Source organism: Salvelinus sp. IW2-2015, linkage group LG8 (assembly GCF_002910315.2).
Source record: "Salvelinus sp. IW2-2015 linkage group LG8, ASM291031v2, whole genome shotgun sequence".
Lineage (NCBI taxonomy): Eukaryota > Metazoa > Chordata > Actinopteri > Salmoniformes > Salmonidae > Salvelinus > Salvelinus sp. IW2-2015.
In genome coordinates this window covers 38,620,379-38,644,896 of record NC_036848.1, presented here as the reverse complement: position 1 = coordinate 38,644,896, position 24,518 = coordinate 38,620,379, and the positions used below count along the sequence as shown (strand labels likewise).

Below are 24,518 nucleotides of genomic sequence, written 5' to 3'. Positions count from 1 at the left end.
CGAACGTCCGAACGTAACAACGTAGTCAACACTGCTAGCTAGCCAGCTAGCACCGAATAGCAGCACTGGAGAACGATTACATTACACGGAACGACTTGATTAGTGTAGTGTTAGCTGGCTACACAGTTCTCTTTGCTATCTTTGTATCTAAGATAATTGTGTAGCTTAGAGTTGGTTAGAGTAATTATTCGGTTAACTAGCCAGCTATTTTCGTAACGTAACGTAGTCATACACTGCTAGCTAGCCAGCTAGCCACCGAATAGCAGCATAGCAGCACTGAGAAACGATTACATTACAACGGAACGACTTGATTAGTGTAGTGTTTAGCTGGCTACACAGTTCTTTTGCTATATCTTTGTATCAAGATAATTGTGTAGCTTAGAGTTGGTTAGAGTAATTATTCGGTTAACTAGCCAGCTATTTTCGTCCACCGCGCTGCGCTCCGTCTCCTACCTAGTCCAACACTGCTAGCTAACACTGCTAGTTAGCCAACTTCTACCGAATAGCAGCACTGTAGAAACTCACACTACAACTTACATTACAACGGAACGACTTGATTAGCGTAGTGTTAGCTAGCTACATAGTTGTCTTTGCTGTCCTTGTATGCCAAGATAATTGTGTAGATTTTTGAGAAATTGTCGAGGTTACCTAGCCAGCTACACGTTCAAACAAAGTCAACAACGCAGCCACTGCTAGCCAGCCTACTTCACCGCCAGCAGTACTATATCATTTTAGTCCAATAAGATTTTATTTTATTTTTGCAACGTAAGCTTAACTTCCTGAACATTCGAGACGTGTAGTCCACTTGTCATTCTAATCTCCTTTGCATTAGCGTAGCCTCTTCTGTAGCCTGTCAACTATGTGTCTGTCTATCCCTCTTCTCTCCTCTCTGCACAGACCATACAACGCTTCACACCGCGGTGCCGCCGCCATTCTAACCTGGTGGTTCCAGCGCGCACGACCACGTGGAGTTCCAGGTCTCCGGCAGCCTCTGGAACTGCCGATCTGCGGCCAACAAGGCAGAGTTCATCTCAGCTATGCGTCCCTCCAGTCCCTCGACTTCTTTGGCACTGACGGAAACATGGATTACCACTGACAACACTGCTACTCCTACTGCTCTCGCCTCGTCTGCCCACGTGTTCTCGCACACCCCCGAGAGCTTCTGGTCAGCGGGGCGGTGGCACTGGATCCTCATCTCTCCAAGTGGACATTCTCTCTTTCTTCCCCTGACCCATCTGTCTATCGCCTCCTTTGAATTCCATGCTGTCACAAGTTACCAGCCCTTTCAAGCTTAACATCCTTATCATTTATCGCCCTCGCAGGTTCCCTGGAGAGTTCATCAATGAGCTTGACGCCCTGATAAGTTCCTTTCCTGAGGATGGCTCACCTCTCACAGTTCTGGGTGACTTTAACCTCCCCACGTCTACCTTTGACTCATTCCTCTCTGCCTCCTTCTTTCCACTCCTCTCCTCTTTTGACCTCACCCTCTCACCTTCCCGCCCTACTCACAAGGCAGGCAATACGCTTGACCTCATCTTTGTACTAGATGCTGTTCTTCCACTAATCTCACTGCCAACTCCCTCCAAGTCTCCGACCACTACTTGTATCCTTTCCCTCTCGCTCTCATCTAACACTTCCCACACTGCCCCTACTCGGATGGTATCCGCCCGTCCCAACCTTCGCTCTCTCTCCCCGCTCTCACTCTCCCTCCTTCCATCCTATCATCTCTTCCCTCTGCTCAAACCTTCTCCAACCTATCTCCGATTCTGCCTCCTCAACCCTCCTCTCCTCCCTTTCTGCATCCTTTGACTCTCTATGCCCCTATCCTCCAGGCCGGCTCGGTCCTCCCCTCCTGCTCCGTGGCTCGACGACTCACTGCGAGCTCACAGAACAGGGTCTCGGGCAGCCGAGCGGAAATGGAGGAAAACTCGCCTCCCTGCGGACCTGGCATCCTTTCACTCCTCCTCTCTACTTTCTCCCTCTCTGTCTCTGCTGCTAAAGCACTTTCTACCACTCTAAATTCCAAGCATCTGCCTCTAACCCTAGGAAGCCTTTGCCCCTTCTCCTCCCTCCTGAATCCTCCTCCCCCTCCTCCCCCCTCCCCCCTCTCTGGCGATGACTTCGTCAACCATTTTGAAAAGAAGGTCGACGACATCCGATCCTCGTTTGCTAAGTCAAACGACACCGCTGGTTCTGCTCACACTGCATAACCCTGTGCTTTGCCTCTTTCTCCCTCCTCTCTCTCCAGATGAAATCTCACGTCTTGTGACGGCCGCCGCCCAACAACCTGCCCGCTTGACCCTATCCCCTCCTCTTTTCTCCAGACCATTTCCGGAGACCTTCTCCCTTACCTCACCTCGCTCATCAACTCATCCTTGACCGCTGGCTACGTCCCTTCCGTCTTCAAGAGAGCGAGAGTTGCACCCCTTCTGAAAAAACCTACACTCAATCCCTCGATGTCAACAACTACAGACCAGTATCCCTTCTTTCTTTTCTCTCCAAAACTCTTGAACGTGCCGTCCTTGGCCAGCTCTCCTGCTATCTCTCTCAGAATGACCTTCTTGATCCAAATCAGTCAGGTTTCAAGACTAGTCATTCAACTGAGACTGCTCTTCTCTGTGTCACGGAGGCGCTCCGCACTGCTAAAGCAAAACTCTCTCTCCTCTGCTCTCATCCTTCTAGACCTATCGGCTGCCTTTGATACTGTGAACCATCAGATCCTCCTCTCCACCCTCTCCGAGCTGGGCATCTCCGGCGCGGCCCACGCTTGGATTGCGTCCTACCTGACAGGTCGCTCCTACCAGGTGGCGTGGCGAGTCTGTCTCCACCACGGCTCTATCCTGGCCTCTCCAGCTCGTACCCTCTCTATTCTCGCTATACACCACCCATCACTTGGCTCTGTCATATCCTCACATGGCCTCTCCTATCATTGCTATGCAGACGACACACAATTAATCTTCTCCTTCCTCTGATAACCAGGTGGCGAATCGCATCTCTGCATGTGGCAGACATATAGTGGATGACGGATCCCACTCAACTGAACTCGCAAGACGGATCCTTCTCCCGGGGAAGGACTCCCGTTCATATGATTCTCGACAGACGGTTGACAACTCCATTGTGTCCTCCTACGAGCCTAAGAGAGCGTTGCGTGATCTGGAAAACACCCTGTCGTTCTCAACTCACACATCAGGCGGTGACCCGTTCTGTAGGTTCACAAACATTCGCAGAGTACGACCCTGCCTCACACAGGAAGCGGCGCAGGTCCTAATCCAGGCACTTGTCATCTCCCGTCTGGATTATTGCAACTCGCTGTTGGCTGGGCTCTCGCGCCTGCCATTACCCTACAACTCATCCAGAACGCCGCAGCCCGTCTGGTGTTCAACCTTCCCAAGTTCTCTCACGTCACCGCCGCTCCTCCGCTCTCTCCACTGGCTTCCAGTTGAGCTCGCATCCGCTACAAGACCATGGTGCTTGCCTACGGAGCTGTGAGGGGAACGGCACCTCCGTACCTTCAGGCTCTGATCAGGCCCTACACCCAAACAAGGGCACTGCGTTCACCCCACCTCTGGCCTGCTCGCCTCCCTACCTGAGGAAGTACAGTTCCCGCTTAGCCAGTCAAAACTGTTCGCTGCTCTGGCACCCCAATGGTGGAACAAACTCCCTCACGACGCCAGGTCAGCGGAGTATCACCACCTTCCGGAGACACTGAAACCCCACCTCTTTAAGGAATACCCAGGATAGGATAAAGTAATCCTCCTAACCCCACCCCTCCCCTTAAAAGAGTTAGATGCCACTATTGTAAAGTGGTTGTTCCACTGGATTTCATAAGGTGATGCACCAATTTGTAAGTCGCTCTGGATAAGAGCGTCTGCTAAATGCCTTAAATGTAAATGTAAATTCTCACCTAGCTATTCCTCTTATCTAGGTGGGTGAGGCCAGTGTGGAGTGCAATTGAGATTGCGTTGTCTATGGATCTGTTGGGGTGGTATGCAAATTGGAGTGGGTCTAAGCCTTAGACTCTAAGGTGTCTAGGATGATGGAGTTGATGTGTGCCATAACCAGCCTTTCAAAGCACTTCATGATTACAGATGTGAGTGCTACAGGGCGGTAGTCATTGTGGCATGTAGCCTTAGAGTTCTTGGAAACAGGAAGGATGGTGGTCATCTTGAGACATGTGGGGATTACAGGTCAAGGAGWGGTTGTAAATGACAATGCATATGCCTGCCAGCTGTTCTGCGCATGCTCTGAGATCAGGCCCTTGAATACCTCTGGCCCTGCAGCCTGGTGCGTGTTGACTTGATTAAAAACCTTACTGATGTCTTTACAGCCTAAACATATTAATCTGACTGAAGGAGTTTTATTTTTATTTTTTTCTTCTTTTGAATATTATATTTTATTCCTATTTTTTTTTATTTTTTTTTAAGTGTATTTTATTATTCTCTTCTCCCTAATATGTTGTTAAGGTTGATCAGTTTTCACCCCATCCAGTAGCTGGCGGCTTGCACCTTTAACGTTGTTGCGGACCGCCATTATWCCATAGAAGAAGAAAAAATCCGTGACCCGGAAGTTAAAAAATATTAAGGCTGGCTTSGCTTCAGAAAGGCGCTAACAACCATGTCGAGCAACGAGGTTTTTCAGACACAATTATGTACAATTATGGATATATTCGTTGAGTCAGCAGTAAGGGAGGTGTCGAGACTCCTAGATGAGTGCTTTGTTGCTGTTATGGAAAATGAAGAGAATAGTTTGCTAAAGAGAGAAATYACACGCGTGAATAAAACCAACACGGTGAGTGCATCTGTAATTTATTCAAAGCTTCAGGCAGTGAGTGTGTTTTGAATTTTCAGTAACGGTATCACTAAGTTCAATTACTCTTAATCTTTCAGAGAAAGTTTGCATCATTCATGGAGGTGTTGAGTAAAACCTCGACAGAGAAAATAGCACTGCTAACGTACGTGGTCGAATCGGAAGTGAGAGTGGTGGAGAAAACAGCTGAAAACAGGCCTCTCCGTCGGGCAGGAGCGAGGACGGAAGAAAAACCACAAAGGGGTGAGCATGTAACTATTTTGCTAATGTTGGTTATGTCCATAGTACCATAGAAGGAGCACACAGTGACAGTTGAATCAACATTTCCGTTTCATGTGTAACGGGGGATAGCKCCCTTTTTAAAATCTTCGCCTAAAATTACATACCTAATCTAACTGCCTGTAGCTCAGGCCCTGAAGCAAGGATATGCATATTCTTGGTACCATTTGAAAGGAAACACTGAGGTTTGTGGAAATGAGAATTGAATGTAGGATAATATACAATATATCTAATAGAAAATGCAATGAAAAAAGTTTTTTTCTACAATCATCTTTGAAATGCAAGAGAAAGGTCCCAGTTCTAGCCATCACTGTAGTTGTAATTCCGATGGTGTCCACAAGGTGGCAGCAGTGTATGCAAATGACTTGAATTATGAGCAAACTACATGACATTTAGTGTGAAGTCACACTGGTACATTTGGGCAAATCGTGAAGGAGACATTTACATTCAAATAATTTTTCTGCAAGAATATCGTCAAATCTGTATACTTGGACTTTAATTTTCCAGTTAAACACATCTAGATGTGTATAAGAGACAGATTATAAGTTCAACATTTACAAAACAACCAGTTTTCATTACTCTGAATATTATAATTTTGGTCCAAAAGGAAAAGGCATGCAAAAGGTTAGCACCTACATTTTGCGATATATATATATATATATATATATATATATATATATATATATATATATATATATATATAGGGTTTCCAGATACTCCCATAAAGCCCAGCTCATTGGCTATCTAGCTAGCTTTGTTTGACCCCGATTGGTGCTTATTTGACAAAGATACAGTCTATCAAATGAAGACCGGCCGCGTAATCGGCGTGCCATGAAGGCGCTCTCTAACCAAATMTGGTGTCCTATAGGATATACTACACCCCTAATGATATAGTGAAGTRTGGTTYCGTTCTAGGATCTCTGAGGAATACATACGAATGTGATTTGACTGGTTGAAACAACATTTAMGGTTAGGTTTTCAAATTCCTTTCTTTGCAAAGAAACAGCTGTATACCAGAATGTCATCAGCTATGACACCTATTCCTGGCAGTCCCTGAAGTGCATCATGTTGCCTTTGGTGATATTTCTCTGCAGCTGGTTTCACTCAAAGGCTCTAACCTTGTTCACTGGTATCTACCATTGGGGGTCCAAAATGTGGTGAGGTAACTACTCTCTTCATCCAAACGTACCTGCCAGTAACCATTTTTTGCATCCATAACTGAAAAGATTTGCGCTTTTGCCAGGCTTGGCAATATCTATTCAATGGTAGGCATTTAGTACGGTGCCCTACATAAGGCTTTGTTTGGGGCACTTGGATTGAGGTAGACTCTTATTTTGCCAGGCTTTTCCACCACYACCATGTTGCTTATTGACTTAGTAGGTTTGGTGACCTTTAATGACACCCTGTTCATCCTTTGAATCAACAGCCTTTAGTATCTTTTCCTTAAGTGGAATGGGAATTCGGTGGGGAAGCTGTTGAACTGGTCTAACAGACTCATGCACCACCATATGGAGCTCACCCGCCAGAGCCCCCACTTCTGAGACCATGTTATTATGTGAATAACTCACGTCGGAGAGTTTGGTATAATTCAAACAKTCCTTTACTCAGGTATTACATGTTACAGGTCACGACATCCTAATCAGACACTAATAATGCACTTGTTTATATATCCTAGATAGGTACCCCACTAGCGCCATCTCTGGGTTGGCGTTATGCCCATTATCTTAACAATGAGGTAGTCACCTGGAATGCCTTTCAATTAACAGGTGTTCCTTGGTAAGTTAATTTGTGGAATTTATTTCCTTCCTAATGCATTTGAGCCAATCACTTGTGTTGTGACAAAGTAGGGGTGGTATACAGAAGGTAACCCTATTTGATAAAAGACCAAGTCCATATTATGGCAAGAACAGCTCAAATAAGAAAAGAGAAACGACAGTCCATCATTACTTTAAGACATGAAGGTCAGTCAATATGGAACATTTCAAGAATCTTGAAAGTTTCTTCAAGTGCAATTACAAAAACCAGGAGGAGATGGTGTGGGGTGCTTTGCTGGTGACACTGTCACTTAACCAGCATGGCTACCATAGCTTTCTGCAGCGATATGCATCCCATCTGGTTTGGTTTGGGCTTAGTGGGACTATCATTTGTTTTTCAACAGGACAATGATCCAACAAACAGCCAGGCTGTGTAAGGGRTATTTAATCAAGAAGGAGAGTGATGGAGTGGTGCATCACATGACCTGGCCTCCACAATCATCTGACCTCAACCCAATTGAGATGGTTTGGGATGAGTTGGACCGCAGAGTGAAGGAAAAGCAGCTAACAGGTGCTCAGCATATGTGGAAACTCCTTCAAGGCTTTTGGAAAAGCATTCCAGATGAAGCTAGTTGAGAGAATGCTAAGAGTGCAAAGCTGTCATCAGGTAAAGGGTGGCTACTTTGAAGAATCTAAAATATTTTTTGATTTGTTTAACACTTTTTTTGGTTACTACATGATTCTGTGTTATTTCATAGTGCTGCTGTCTTCACTATTATTCTACAATGTAGAAAATAGTAAAAATAAAGAAAAACCCTTGAATGAGTAGGTATTCTAAAACTTTTGACTATGTGTGTACACACACACACACGTATAGTTTCTGCTCTGACATCCACTGTCAACTTACATAGACAGTTGTTTTTCTTTCCAAATCATGTCCAACCAATTAAATTGGCCACAGGTAGACTCCAATCAAGTTGTCACAATGGAACTGTCCGTGTATCTCCGAGATATACTGTATGCCTCATCACAATTCTATCTGGGGATGGGTATAAAACCATTTCTAGTGTGTTGAAAGTTTCCCAGAGCACAGTGGTTTCAATCATTGGGAAATTGAAAAAATATGGAACTACCCAGACTCTGCCTACAGCTGGCCGTCAGACCAAACTGAGCCAACGGACAAGAAGGACTTTGGTCAGGGAGGTGAGTGACCACTCTGACAGAACTACAGAGTTCCTTGGCTGAGATGGGAGAACCTGTCAGTCTCTACACCACTTCACCAATCTGGGCATTATGGAAAGGTAACCAGACGGACGCCACTCCTGAGGATAAAGGCACATGACTGGAGTTTGCAAAAAGGCACGTGACAGACTCCGAGCATAAGGCAAACATTTCTGTGGTCTGTGGTGGCAGCAGGGACTGGGAGACTGGTAAGGATAGAGGGAACAATGAATGGAGCCAAATACAGGAAAGTCCCTGATTAGAACCTGCTTCAGAGTGCAAAAAACCTTAGACTGGGATAAATGCACGTTCCAACAGGACAATGACCCCAAGCATACAGCCAAAGCAATGCTGGAATGGCTTCAGAACAAGAATGTGAAAGTCCTTGACATACCAAAGACGACTCAAATCTGTAATCGCCGCCAAAGATGCTTCTACAAAGTATTGACTCAGATGTAAATACTTTTGTAAATTGGATATTTCTGTATTTAATTAGCCAAAAAATCTACAAACATGTTTTCACTTTGTCATTATGTGGTATTGTGTGTAGGTTAGTGAGAAATATTTCAGCAATTTTGAATTCAGGCTGTAACACAACAAAATGTGGAATAAGTGAAGGGGTATGAATACTTTCTGAAAGCTGTGATTGCATTTTCCTGTATTACCAAATGAGGAGAGTTACAAACTACACACAAGTCAGAGTTATACTTAAAACTTAATCTTTAATGAGCATTAAGCTTTAGTCMTTTGACTCTCAGATCAATTCAGTGTCTATAATGAATTCTGAGAGTCCCTACAGAAGAATACAAAGATCTTTTATAGCCAAGATACACCCCTCAACTTACATGACGAACCACAGATCTTAGGAACAGTTCACAAAGAAAGACTTGAGAGAGGAGTATCCCATAGCCAGATAGCATTCACTATAAATTATCGTTCAGTTTGGTCTCTAAGACGAGGTTCTAATCTCGTTCCTGGTACTTCAWAGTACAAAAACACCAACTCATCCAATGGCATATATCAATTGTCAACTGTAGATACTCCCATCTCAAGTAAACCCCCTCTTGACCCTACTCCTGGACAAGCTCACTGAGGGGAGTGACTTGCACACAGACATTGTGGAGACAAGTAATTGGTTCCCCCTTAATCACGCCATCCCTTCACATGGTTTAACAGATACATTCACATATGAAGTCAATGTTCCATCCTGTCCTCTTCCCTTTCTGATATTCTGCATAGCTCCAGAGACATGTAAAAGACAAGCCTGACCTCCCCTCTCTGGGCCCCAGCTTAGAAAAAAGTGCAACTGCCAACACCTATAGTCCAAAAGGATACATTCTAATGACAAGTATCTCACATAAGCACATTATGTAAATAAAACATCTTATTTATCTATGTTACCCAACTAATTCTGATTCATCCACCACAAAGCACTGGTGTATTAGAAGCAAAAATATGTATATATACAGTTGAAGTCAGAAGTTTACATACACTTGGGTTGGAGTCATTAAAACTCGCTTCAACCACTCCACAAATTTCTTGTTAACAAACTATAGTTTTGGCAAGTCGGTTAGGACATCTACTTTGTGCATGACACAATACATTTTTCCAACGATTACAGACTGATTATTTAACTTAAAATCACTGTATCACAATTCAAGTGGGTCAGAACTTTACATAGTTGACTGTGCCTTTAGACAGCTTGGAAAATTCCAGAAAATGATGTCATGGCTTTAGAAGCTTCTGATAGGCTAATTGACATCATTTGAGTCAATTGGAGGTGTACCCGTGGATGTATTTCAAGGCCTACCTTCAAAATCAGTGCCTCTTTGCTTGACATCCATGAGAAAATCAAAAGAAATCAGCCAGGACCTCAGAAAACAAATTGTAGACCTCCACAAGTCTGGTTCATCCTTGGCAACAATTTCCAAACGTCTGAAGGTACCATGTTCATCTGTATAAACAATAGTATGCAAGTATAAACACCATGGGACCACACAGCCGTCATATTGCTCAGGAAGGAGACGCGTTCTTTGGTGGGAAAGTGCAATTCAATCCCAGAATGGCAGCAAAGGACGTTGTTTAGATGCTTGAGGAAACAGGTACAAAAGTATCTATATCCACAGTAAATCGAGTCCTATATCGACATAACCTGAAAGGCCGCTCAGCAAGGAAGCCACTGCTTCAAAACCGCCATAAAGACAGACTACAGTTTGCAACTGCACATGGGGACAAAGATTGTACTTTTTGGAGAAATGTCCTCTGGTCTGATGAAACAAAAATAGAACTGCTTGGCCATAATGACCATRGTTATGTTTGGAGGAAAAGGGGGGAGGCTTGCAAGCCAAAGAACACCATCCCAACCGTGAAGCACGGGGGTGGCAACATCGTGTTGTGGGGGTGCTTTGCTGCAGAAGGGACTGGGGCACTTCACAAAATAGATGGCATTATGAGGAAAGAATTGTGGATATATTGAAGCAACATCTCAAGACATCAGTCAGGAAGTTAAAGCTTGGCTTAAGGACAACAAAGTCAAGGTATTGGAGTGGCCATCACAGAGCCCCTGACCTCAATCCTATAGAACATGTGTGGGCAGAACTGAAAAAGCATGTGAACAAGGAGGCCTACAAACCTGACTCAGTTACACCAGCTCTGTCAGGAGGAATGGGCCAAAATTCACCCAACTTATTGTGAGAAGCTTGTGGAAGGCTACCCGAAATGTTTGACCCAAGTTAAACCATTTAAAGGCAATGCTACCAAATACTAATTGAGTGTATGTAAACTTCTGACCCACTGGGAATGTGATGAAAGAAAGAAAAGCTGAAATAAATAAATTTTGCTACTATTATTCTGACATTTCACATTCTTAAAATAAAGTGGTGATCCTAACTGACCTAAAACAGGGAATTTTTACTTGGATTAAATGTCAGGAATAGTGAATAACTGAGTTAATGTATTTTGAGTAAGGTGGATGTAAACTTCCGACTTCAACTGTATACATGCATACATACACTACCGTTCAACAGTTTGGGGTCACTTAGAAATGTCCTTGTTTAAAAATAATAATAAAAAGCTAAATAAAATTGTCAATTTTAAATAATATCAAATTGATCAGAAATACAGTGTAGACATTGTTAATCTTGTAAATTACTATTGTAGCTGGAAACAGCTTATTTTTAATGGAATATCTAGATCGGTGTACAGAGGCCCATTATCAGCAACCATCACTCCTGTGTTTCAATGGCACGTTGTGTTAGCTAATCCAAGTTTATAATTTTAAAAGGCTAATTGATCATTAGAAAACCCTTTTGCAATTGTTAGCACAGCTGAAACTGTTCTGATTAAAGAAGCAATAAAACTGGCCTTCTTTAGACTAGTTGAGTATCAGTATTTGTGGGTTCGATTACAGTAGAGGTCGACCGATTAGGATTTTCCAACGCCGATACCGATTTACTGGAGGATACATTTAAAATAAATAAAAAACACCGATTACAATCGGACGATTTTGTTTTTATTAATATTTTTTTTTGCGTTTTTTAATTTATTTGTAATAATGACAATTACAACAATACTGAATGAACACTTATTTTAACTTAATATAATAAATCAATTTAGCCTCAAATAAAATGAAACATGTTCAATTTGGTTTAAATAATGTTGGAGAAGAAAGTAAAAGTGCAATGTAAAAAAGCTAATGTTTAAGTTCCTTGCTCAGAACATGAGAGCTGGTGGTTCCTTTTAACATGAGTCTTCAATATTCCCAGGTAAGAAGTTTTAGGTTGTAGTTATTATAGAAATTATAGGACACAAATCGTATAGAGAAATTATTTCATATACCTTTGACTATTGGATGTTCTTATAGGCACTTTAGTATTGCCAGTGTAACAGTATAGCTTCCGTCCCTCTCCTCGCCCCTACCTGGGCTCGAACCAGGAACACATCGACAACAGCCACCCTCGAAGCAGCGTTACCCATCGCTCCACAAAAGCAGTGGCCCTTGCAGAGGAAGGGGAACAACCACTCCAAGTCTCAGAGCGAGTGACTTTTGAAACGCTATTAGCGCGCACCCCGCTGACTAGCTAGCCATTTCACATCGGTTACACCAGCCTAATCTCGGGAGTTGATAGGCTTGAAGTCATAAACAGCTCAATGCTTGAAGCACAGCGACGAGCTGCTGGCAAAACGCACTAAAGTGCTTTTTGAATGAATGCTTATGAGCCTGCTGGTGCCTACCATCARTCAGTCAGACTGCTCTATCAAATCATAGACTTAGTTATAACATAATAACACACAGAAATACGAGCCTTAGGTCATTAATATGGTCGAATCCYGAAACTATCATCTCAAACAAGACGTTTATTCTTTCAGTGAAATACGGAACCGTTCCYTATTTTATCCAACGGGTGGCATCCATAAGTCTAAATATTCCTGTTACATTGCACACCCTTCAATGTTGTCATAATTACATAAAATCTCAGCAGATTAGGCAGCCCAAACTGTTGCATATACACTGACTCTGCATGCAATGAACATGAAGTGACAATTTCACCTGGTTAATATTGCCTGCTAACCTGGATTTCTTTTAGCAAAATATGCAGGTTTAAAAAATATATACTTCTGTGTATTGGCGACGTTGGCTGTCTTTGTTAGGAAGATAGTCTTCAGAGTTCTCAACGAGCCAGGTTAGCAGGCAATATTAACGAAATATACCGTTTAAAAAAATATATACTTGTGTATTGATTTTAAGAAAGGCATTGATGTTTATGGTTAGGTACACATTGGAGCAAGACAGTCCTTTTTCGCAAAGACGCAACGCAGGACACGCTAGATAAACTAGTAATATCATCAACCATGTGTAGTTAACTAGTGATTATGATTGATTGTTTTTTATAAGATAAGTTTAATGCTAGCTAGCAACTTACCTTGGCTCCTTACTGCATTCGCGTAACAGGCAGGCTCCTTGTGGAGTGCTATGTGAAGCAGGTGGTTAGAGCYTTGGACTAGTTAACAGTAAGGTTGCAAGATAAAAATCGGTCATTCTGCCCSTGAACAAGGCAGTTAACCCACCGTTCCTAGGCCGTCATTGAAAATAATGTGTTCTTAACTGACTTGCCTAGTTAAAAAGGATAAATAAAGGTGTAAAAAAATATATATATGAAAATGACAAATTTCCGATTATGAAAACTTGAAATCGGCCCTAATTAAATCGGTCATTCCGATTAAAATCAGTCGACCTCTAGATTACAGGCTCAAAATGGCCAGAAACTGGGACCTTTCTTCTGAAACTCAGTCTATTCTGAGAAATGAAGGCTATTGCATGCGAGAAGTTGCCAAGAAACTGAAGATCTTGTACAACGCTGTGTACTACTCCCTTCACAGAACAGCACAAACTGTCTCTAACCAGAATAGAAGGAGTGGAAGGCCTCGGTGCACAACTGAGCAAGAGGACAACTACATTAGTGTCTAGTTTGAGAAACAGATGCCTCACATGTCCTCAACTGGCAGCTTCATTAAATAGTACCTGCAAAACACCAGTCTCYACGTCAGCAGTGAAGAGGCGACTTCGGGATGCTGGCCTCCACGTTGCAATTGCCACCAAGTGGGTTAACCCTTCTGGCGGGAAGCATAGGGTGTTTGCATTTCACACCAGCGACCTGGGTTTGCTGCCCTGCCGTTCGCTACGCAATTGTTGTCTGAGTATTGTTAGGTAGTGCAGCAGAGATGGTTTAGATCTACTATGACTTAGGTGTGCAGTGTTTTTGTGTTGTATTTTCCTTAATTTTATGTATGTTCTGGTGTCTTCATGTCCACAACAAAATTAACAATGACCATCTCTTTTACAGATGAGGGATCTGTCTCTGAGTCTAATCATCATGATGATCAACCTGACTTTGTCCCCCTGTCCTCACCTGCATCAGATGAGGATTCGCTCCCTCAGTTTCATCCACAAGACGAGGTTGATCTTGAACCCCTGGCCCTGTCTGCAACAGACCAAGACAAACGAGACAGGCAGCCCTTCAGCTGTTCTCATTGTGGAAAAGATTTCAAGATGAAATGTTTATTGAATAAACACTTTCGGACCCATTCAAAACCCTATAGCTGTTTGCAGTGTGGGAGATGTTTTAGCTTGAAGAGGCGGCTTGAGGAACACTCCATGACACATTCTGGAGAGACACCCTTCAGTTGTGCCGATTGCGACGCAGTGTTTCGCCAGAAACCTGCTTTGCAGTCACACATGAAGCGTCACAAAACAAAGACAACGGTCACATGCACAGTTTGTAAAAAAAAGTTTCTAGGGGAAACAGGACTAGAGAGGCACAAGTGTAGTGGTGATGTACAGAAGACATTCAGCTGCTCTCTTTGCCCAAAGACCTTCAAGTGGAGACGAAGACTGTTCGATCATGAGGCTACGCATTCAGGGGAGAGGAAGTATTGCTGTGAAACCTGCGGCAAACTTTTCTTTACCACTTCAACCTTAGCTGTCCATAAGAGGAGTCATATAGAAAAGGATCATAGCTGTACTGTATGTGGCCAACGTTTCAGCGATGCACCTGCTCTCAGAAAGCATATGGTGGTCACCCATCCTGGAGAAACAAAAGAAAAATATTTTGTTTGCGACGTGTGTGGCAAATGTTTTGGCCGGAAGTGCCATCTCAAAAGCCATATGACTCTACACGGGGCAGAGAAACCTTTTTCTTGTGATGTTTGTGGAAAAAAGTTTAGTCAAGGTGCTAATCTCAGCAGACACAAGAGAACTCACACAGGCCAGAAATTGTATTGCTGTGACGTTTGTGGTAAAAGGTTCACCCAGTCCGGAACCCTGAAGATCCATAAAATAAGGCACACTGGTGAAAGGCCTTACAAGTGTGATGTCTGTGAGAAAGCCTTCTTTGAACCTTCCTCCCTCCGGAGTCACAAGAGACGTCACCTTACACTTCAGGAAAAGCTGCAGTCTGGCTCAAAGCTGCAGTCTGGGCCAGTTCAGCCGTCTGGGCCAAAGCCATATGTCTGCAATCACTGTGGTAAAGCCTTCTATGTGAAAGTTTCTCTGGATCAGCATGTGCGCATTCACACAGGAGAGAAACCGTTCAAGTGTGACGTTTGTGGTGAAGGTTTTAGGTATCATCATTCCCTTAAAATTCACAAGGTCACTCACACAGGGTTGAAACCATATTACTGTAAAGTTTGCGGGAAAGGGTTTATGTACAATTTCCTTAAAGTTCACATGCGCACTCACACAGGCGAGAAACCATTTGAGTGTGATCAATGTGGTAAGAGGTTCAGCCAGAAAGGTCATCTAAAATCTCACGAGCGTGTGCACACTGGTGTCAAAGCATTTGTGTGCAAAGACTGTGGGAATGCCTATGCCTGTAGACACAATCTAAAAGTCCACAAGTGCAAGTATAACTGGAAACCAGCTCCTGGAAACAGTGCAGAGGATTACTGAAGAAACAGGTCTAAGATGAATGGCACAGGGCCTCTGAATAATATGGCAGTGTGAAAATGTTGGTGCTCAAGAACTTACTAAACTAAATGAAAAAACCTCAAGGTGTTTACGTTGAAAATGTGACCTGCGTGACATTCCACCTTAGGAAAAATCTTAATATTTTACAATTGCAGTTAGCTTTGGGCTCTTAAGTACATTTAATTAACCTCTATAGTCAAGCTTTTCTACTTGAATGTTTATACTTAATGAGTGTTATTGTTTCCCTTTAATCTGTGTCCACAGGTCTTCCTTTCTTAGAAAAAAATGCACAATAACAGAAGATAAAATCACTCAAAGTTATGGGTGAACTGGGAGAGCGCAATGGTCCTCTTTTGACAAACTGGTACAGAGCCAGATGATATTTGGCAACACTTTCTGAACACCCTCTTCTTCCTTTTTGTCAGCTCACAAGATCAGAATTTTTCACTGTTTTAAATACTTATGACCAATTTGGTATGTTCCACAAAATAGAGGCCCTTGATAGGACCGCATTAGATGTCCTATGACATGCTCTTCATTTTACTGCCGATGGTGGGAACGTTTCTGCTCGCTCGTTTCCTATCGGACAATAATACAGAGTGGTATAAGAGGCCCTCTGTGATTCCGCCAGCAAGACCTAGCTAGAACAAGAGCCAATTTATGCTTTATCTGAAATTGTGGTCGGAGGCTACGTATAGATGGTGTAACTCAATTGCAGTGACTCGAACAGTGGCAACAACAACAAAAATACGTGGGATGCATGCCAGCTAAGCCACAACACTAAACAATACATTAATTGCACTATAACGGTGGCAAACAGTGCTCACAAACTGTTATGGCCTACATAAAGCTGTCCCAACAGCAGACCCAACACCTTACCAATGCTGCACCTGGCTATCAGCAGAGCCTTMTCTGGCAGCGAAACAGTTCATACTGCCTTTTAAAAAAACATAGCTGATATGGCTYACTTGCTTAAACAAATGTGGTTTCTATTGACAATTYAGATGTACAAACTATGGCAAAGGGTACGACAAGCGCATAAGAGGCAATCTGRAATTTTGATTAAGACATTAATGAGCGAGCTAGGACYGACGTAGTTAATAACTATTTGTTCAGCACTTTTGAAATGTACAGCGACAGAATTCAGAACATGGTACAATGAAAGCTCTTACAATATTCAATGATTACGTTTCTCAAAAACAGGTTATAGGCTACGTGTGCATCACCAAGTCAGAACAGTAGGCGAAATTAAGAGGTGAAAATAGACCAAATTATTAAAATGCAAATGGGCTACTAACAGCTTCCTACACGACATATACTGTAGCTAATAAAGTAATACTATCTCCCTGGCATATTAAATCATTTATGCAGCAGCATAATACATTTTTGCACTCCCCTTATTGTGCTGTGCTCACGTGAACAGGAAGGTGGTCCTTCGTGGTCAAATTTTGTCATCAAAGTCTGGCATTCTCTGGATTTATGGTGCTTTCAAGACAGCTGGGAACTCTGGGGGAGGGGGGTTGAATCATGATGACGTCTGATCTTCAGGTCGTAAGCGCTATAAAGAGGCCCGAGTTCCCGATTTTTACAATTCCGAGTTGTATAAAAGTTCAAGACGTATTTTCAGTCGTAGCTCATTTTTCCCTCAGTTCCCAGTTGTTTTGAACTCACTAAAGTCAGATTTTGCAGTTCAGAGTTAAGTTGAAGGGCCTCCCGCGAAGCGCAGCGGTCTAAGGCACCGCAGTGCTAGATGCGTTACTACAGATCCTGGTTCAATACCAGTTATTTTGAGCACGGCACAACTCATGCTTCATTGACATCATGGCCAATGTTGAATGTTTATCARTTTAAACTAGGAAAAGAGACCCTTAATCTTAGAWGATTTGGGACCACACAGCCACTACACTGAATAGCAGGCTAATGATTGCTTTGTAATGCTTGCAGTTAGCCACTGATTCRTTCCAAACCACTCATTGTTGAATTTGCGATTTCCAACTTGTTGTGTAATGTTTGTCCAATGGCCGATGAGCACTGCTACGTTTTATCTATAATTTCTCTTCATATGACAAGGATTAAAAAGGATTTGCCAGTAGATTGTCGACTTGATTCATGATGACTGCTAGCTAAGATTTTGAAGGTATGATGTTGACATGATCAGTCCAATCAAAGCCACTGTAGATATGTGATTTTACGTGGCCAATGACCTTGAGCCTTCTTCGATGGGCACTTCTAATGTAACTCTGTGGCAGCACCCAAGGGGCTTGAATTTCTGAGCTCTACCCTTAGACTTGGCYGTGACATAGTGTCTCTATGTGCGACAGAACAGAGCCAATCACAGCGCAACTGCTKCGTATTTTCTGCTGGCTTGTCCCACCACCACAGAAAGCACTGAGCTAGGCTGAAACACCAGCATTTTGGAGCTCCCTTACTCCAGAAAACGAAGAGACCATATTTGCATGCAGATTTATTAACTCAATTATATATATTTTTACATTGTCTGCAAACTGYTATGTGACATGTATTAATGCCAAAATAACATGCTAGCCTCCACAATTTTTGGGGGGACTGGTCGCCACTGGCACGAAGAGGCAAAATTGAGCTCTGTACCGCATCGCTTTGCGCCTCGCAAGTTTTGTAACAATGCGGAGGGTTCTGCATTGAAATTATTGGTTGGTGGGAGGTTCTGTATAAACACAAACTCACTTCCTTCACAACAGCGATCTGCTGCTCCACGAAGCATGAATGCCCTGACTTCTGCAGAGGTCATATCGCCGTAAATGCAGACGTCAGAATGACCATGTAGCGCTCTGGTAAGGCGGTGAACTCGGCAATTTTACCTCAAAATATAAATCCTGCAATGACGATGCAAAACAATTATACAAATGGTCGAAATTAGTAACAATTTATTAGAAAATGTCAGTAGACTTAGATTTTTTTTTAACAATATAAAAAACAAAAAATGGCACATAATGTTATAGCATTGACAACAGCATTAATGAATGATTATAGAGCTATATTAACAACAGTAATACAAATAACAARACATTATTTATAATGTTATCAACTTTAGATAATGCATTTAAATCCCATTGTTTTTCAGGCCATTGMTATTGCATGCAGTGGCGGTTCTAGACCATTCAACTGGGGGGGCCAAGCTGGGGCCAGTTGTACTGTTAGAGGGGCCAGTTACGTTAATGTTTTCTTCACTGCATTGCAGGCATTAGCAATCAAAAGATCATGTTCATTCAACAATTTATTTGCATTTTCTGTCTAATAACAAATGGAAAAAAGAATGATAACTAATTTTTAGGTAAAAATTATTTCATACTCCACATTTAGGGGGGCCACAAGGGGGTCCAAATTGTTGTCACAGGCCCCCCCCCCCCCAGAACTGCTAGTGATTGCATGATGTTCAGTACATTTTTATATTGGACATACATAGCCTATTGCACCGTACAACATTTTCTGTACGTTGTGTCGCAGTACATTTTACATGTTGGTCATGCATATTGCATCAAACACAATCTCCTATATATGTCACTGTAAAAGGTAGGTATATTGTACTCAGGAGCACTTCTGCTTTCCAAACCCAGAATTTACACCCCCAAGGTTGTCATTGCTATTATTGTGGCCCTTTTAAAAGTGGGAAATCAGCTTATATTTGGATATTAAATATAGGTTTTATTTACACATGTGTGCATAGGGGATCCCTATAACATGCATTAACTCCTAATGAGCATATATTTTTGGAGGCGCAAAAATATGAGAACACAATAGCTCGAGCTGTAACAAGGATCCATGCGACTGTCATTCCAAAACGTTGGCATTTATGCTACAGACGCTGGGAGACAGGAAGCAATTACAGGGTCAGGATTTAATAATACATATGTACATGAAACTAAACAAGAACAGCGTCTGGACAAGAGAAACAAAACAACGTAGACACGGGAATGAAAATGAGGAAGTGACAGATCTAGGGGAGGCAATCAATGACGTGAGTCCGCGGGAGCAGAGGTGACAACAGGTGGCTATGGTACAGCCTTAGACGGATGTGATGGAAGCCTAGGCTTCATCATTAATTTGTTTGTAACGCCAGCAAGCACACTGTTGGAATTATTGATTTAAATGTGTAAAAGGCCCAACCTTCAATAGGATAATCTAGRTAATTAGACGGGTCTGTTAACACTTCATTAAACGCCAAACCAGATGTCCATTGTGTCTTAGTATCCACCTCAAAGTCGGTCATTAAGCAAATCACCTGTTGATGGTCAGAATTTGGCAACATTAAGGCAAGTCAGAAACGTTCAAATCTTGTGTGGAAGCAACGTTTTATTTATAATGGGAACAAACCAAAAGTAGCCAAGCGCTAAAAAGTAGAAATACATTTTTATCTCTATGTGAAACGAAGCAAACATTTACCAAACAACATCAATTTATAGAGTAGAAACTCAGCGCTAGGCTATAATACAACACTCAGCGCTAGGCTATAATACAACAGTGCCTTCAGCAAGTATTCACGACTTTTTCCACATTTAGATGTGTTACAGCCTGAATTGAAAAAGGATTACATTTAGATTTTTTAGTCATTGGCCTACACAAAGTTTTTTTGAAATCCGTACAAATGACTGAATAATGAATGAAATGTCTTGAGTCAATAATTATTGAACCCCTTTTATGGCAAGCCTAAATAAGTTCAGCGGTACAAATGTGCTAAACAAGTCACATGGACCAATAATAATAATAATGTTTAGCAAGATTTTTGAATGACTACTTCTTCTCTGTACCCCACACAAARAATTATCTGTAAGATCCCTCAGTTTAGCAATGCATTTCAAACACAGATTCAACCTCAAAGACCAGGGAGGTTTTCCAATGCCTCGCAAAGAAGGACACCTATTGGTAGATGGGTACGTTTTTTTWWAAAGCAGACAGCGAATATCCGTTTMAGCATGGTGAAGTTACTAATTACTCTTTGGATGATGTATCAATACACCCAGTCACTACAAAGATACATGCATCCTTCCTAACTCAGTTGCCGTAGAGGAAGGGATTTCACCATTTCACCAATGGTGACTTTCAAACAGTTACATCGTTTAATGTCTGTGATAGTTTTCTCCTGAGGATGGATCAACAACATTATAGTTACTCCACAATACTAACCTAATTGACAGAGTGAAAAGACTGTACAGAATAAAAATATTCCAAAACATGCATCCTGTTTGCAACAAGGCACTAAAGTAATACTGCTAAAAATGTGGCAAAGCAATTCACTTTTTGTCCTGAATACGAAGTGTTATGTTTGGGGCAAATCCAATACAACTAATTACTGAGTATCACACTCCATATTTTCATGCATGGTGGTGGCTGCATAATGTTATGGGTATGCTTGTAAATCGGTAAGGACTGGGGAGTTTTTCAAGATTAAAAAGAAACAGAATGGAGCTTATCATGGGAAAAATACTAGAGAAAAACCTGGTTCAGTTTGCTTTCCACCAGACACTGGGAGATTAATTCACCTTTCAGCAGGATAATAACCTAATACACAAATCTACACTGGAGTTGCTTACCAACAGTGAATGTTCCCAAGAGGCCGAGTAACAGTTTAGACTTAAATCTACTTAATTCTATGGCGAGACCTGCAAATGGTTGTCTAGCAATGATCAACAACCAATTTCACAGAACCTGAAGAATTTTGAAAAGAATGGGCAAATGTTGCCCAATCCAGGTGTGGAAAGCTCTTAGAGACTTACCCAGAAAGACAACTGTAATCACTGCCAAAGGTGCTTCTACAAGGTATTGACTCAGGGGTGTGAATACTTATGTAAATGAGATATCTGTACTTAATTTTCAATAAATTTGCAAACATTTCTAAAAACATGTTTTCACTTTGTAATTATGGGGTATTGCGTGTAGATGGGTGAGGAAAACAAATCGATTTAATTGATTTTGAATTCAYGCTGTGACTCAACAAAATGTGGAACAACTCAAGGGGTTTGAATACTTTCTGAAGGCCCTGTATGTCTGTTCAGGCAGGAGTAATATAATTTGGGGAAAACATTTGGGGCAAAATAATGTATTTTTATTGGGATGCTGCAGCACTCACAGCAGCCCTACTTCCTCTGGCTATGAGGAGCAACACAAAAAAAGTAGCAGTAAAGGGTGAGTGTATTTATTGTTGTGTTCCCAGTGCACATTTAAAACAGAACATTTCTGTTTCCTGTGTAATATAAATAATAGCACAACACAGAGTACATTTTTGTTGTTGCTACAGTCAGATGATTTATCAAACTGGTTTCTTCTGCATGTGCACAGCAACAACCACAATGACACTGCTGCAGATGAGGGATCTTCTTTTGAGTCAGATAAGGAAGAGGATCCTGGCCTTGCCCCCCCTGTCCTCACTTCCATCAGAAGATGGATGGCTCCCTGAGTTTGATCCCAGAGAGCATCCTGACCTTGACCCTCAGGCCCCATCTGGATCAGACCCAGATGAACAAGACCCAGGTAGGGATGGAGAAGATTTCCAATCTGGGCATGCGGCCACTGAGGGGCCCCTCATCTGTTCCCATTGTGAAAAATGTTTCAAGAAGAAATGGTTGACAAGACATCTTCAGTCCCATACAAAACCCTACAGCTGCTCAGTGTGGGAAATGTTTTTATCTGGCCAAACAGCTTGAGGAATGTTCCATTAAAGACCTAGAGAAAGCCTTCAGTTGTACCGATTGTGATGCAGTGTTTTGCCATGAATGTACTTTGCAGGCACACATGGAAGCTCACAAAACAGAGGAGACGGTCACATGCAGTTTATGAAAGAAAGTTTGTAGAGGAAAAAGACTTGAGGCACAAGTGCATTGTATGGAAGACATTTAGCTGCTATTTTTGCCTAAAGATCTTAAAGTCCAGAGAAGTATTGGCTTATCACGAGGAAACACATTCAGAGGAGAGGAACTATTGCTGTGGAACCTGTGGCAAGATGATCTTTACCGCTGTGTCTTTAAAAAAACATGATGACTCGTAAAGACAAAACAACGTTTCAGCGATGCACCTGCTCAGAAAGCATATGGTGGTCACACACCCTGGAGAAACTAAAGAAAAAAAGTTTGGTCTGCGATGTGTTTGGCAAATGTTTTGTCAAAAGGAACCATCTGAATAAACATATGAGGACACACAAGGAAGAGAAACCTTTTTCTTGTGACATTTGTGGCAAAAAGTTTCATTCTTCAGGTAATGTCAAAAGACACAAGATAACTCACACAGGTCACCCAATCCGGAATCCTAAAGAAACATAAAATTAACAAGCATACTGGTGGTGAAGAAAATACTTATTTCAAGTGTGAGATTTGTGAGGAAGTGTGTTCAAGTTGTTATAACCCCCAAAATGTTATGGTCACTCACACAGGGAAGAAATCATGTCATTATAGCATCCATGGGAAAGGTTTCTTTAGCAATCATCTTCTTAAAGTTCACATGCACATTCACACAGGGGAGAAATCATTTGAGTGTGATCAATGTGGGAAGATGTTCAGCCATCGAAGTCATCTAACATATCACGAGCGTGTGCACATTGGTGTCAAAGCATTCATGTGTAACATCTGTGGGAAGGCCTATGCAAATAGACACAATCAGTGCTGCTAAATGGAAGTAATTTAGCACCACCCTGTCAATGTACAATGCATTTTTTTATGGACCCATTTCATGTTGATCCTTGTTGGTCCCTSGATGGGAGACCAGATGCTACTGGAAATGGTGTAAGAGGCCCAGTAGMAGGCACTCTTTCCTCTGGTCTAAAAAATAATAATATCCCAATGCCCAAGGGTAGTGATTTTGGACATTGCCCTTTGTAGGGTGCTGTCTTTCGGATGGGACATTAAATGGGTGTCCTGACTGTTGTCACTAAATATCCCATGGCACGTATTGTAAGAGTAGGGGTGTTAACCCTGGTGTCCTGGCTAAATTCCCTACCTGGCCCTCATACCATCATGGCCACCTAATCATCCCCAGCTTCCTTTTGGCTCATTCATCCCCCCTCTTCTCCCCTGTAACTATTCCCCAGGTCGTTGCTGTAAATGAGAATGTGTTCTCAGTCAACTTACCTGGTAAAATAAGGGTAAATAAAAAATATCCAAATATAAACATGTTCCCCCACATGAAGGGGACAAATAGGGGTAAGAAAATTATCTGCTTTGAATGTTATGACTGTACTCAAACTCTATCACAATGTCATTGTGTTGCTGTGTCACTGTGAATGTATTGATCCTGCAAATTCTAATCTGAGATGTTCATGTCGTTGGAGTCTGTTATTGATTTTCTACTTATTATCAATCTATATCAGCTCAATTTCCAATGTCATCCGGATACTTTTTTTRCCACTGAGGTTATGAGTTTCATTTCTGAAGCGAATGTCTGAGCAAATTACTTTTTTTTCTCTCAAATGATTTGCTTTGATATCTAAATGAGATCAATGTTTCCCTGTTTTTGTGTTTTTGTTGACACTCAAACAGCAGAGAAAACGAATTAGAGAATTTGTCATTTTACCCCAGCATTATTGCTTCAGCTTTAACTGCTAATATTCTGTATAAATAAAGCATATACAAATGAGTCTGTATGCATTTATCCTCGTCTCTTCTCCAAGTCACACTGTATTGAGCTAGCTCGCTTAGCATATTTTATGAGATCTCTGGCAACATATATGAGTGCTGTGGGATTTAAAATGCAACAATATTGACATTGTGCAATTAGAGGGGGTCATTAGGTCTGCTGCTATTTCAGATGGGGAAAACCCAGACCTCATCTTCCCTGGAATGCTGCCACACACACACACACGTCCAAATGAAAGGGAGATGGGGTGGTAATGGTGAAACGGGAGGAGTAGGTAATTGAACAGATGGGGCACTGGGCAGCCTGGGGATTACAAAGCCTGGCATTGCTGAGCCTGCCTGGCTACTATGGAACAACTATCTGTCTGACTGGAGGATAGATGCCTAGGCCCCAAC

The 24,518-nt window shown here is 42.1% G+C and overlaps 1 protein-coding gene and 1 pseudogene across 1 annotated transcript; both read left to right on the top strand.

The window, feature by feature from the left end:
- The first annotated feature begins 4,558 nt into the window (after window positions 1-4,558).
- Window positions 4,559-17,617, top strand: LOC111967875 (zinc finger protein 665-like). Its single transcript, XM_023993300.3, has 3 exons — window positions 4,559-4,788; window positions 4,887-5,049; window positions 13,904-17,617. The coding sequence occupies exons 1-3, from the start codon at window positions 4,615-4,617 to the stop codon at window positions 15,505-15,507; spliced, it is 1,941 nt and encodes a 646-aa protein (XP_023849068.1). The 5' UTR covers window positions 4,559-4,614; the 3' UTR covers window positions 15,508-17,617.
- An 85-nt stretch (window positions 17,618-17,702) lies between these two features.
- Window positions 17,703-24,128, top strand: LOC139028153 (zinc finger protein 596-like; annotated as a pseudogene).
- The last annotated feature ends 390 nt before the right edge of the window (window positions 24,129-24,518 follow it).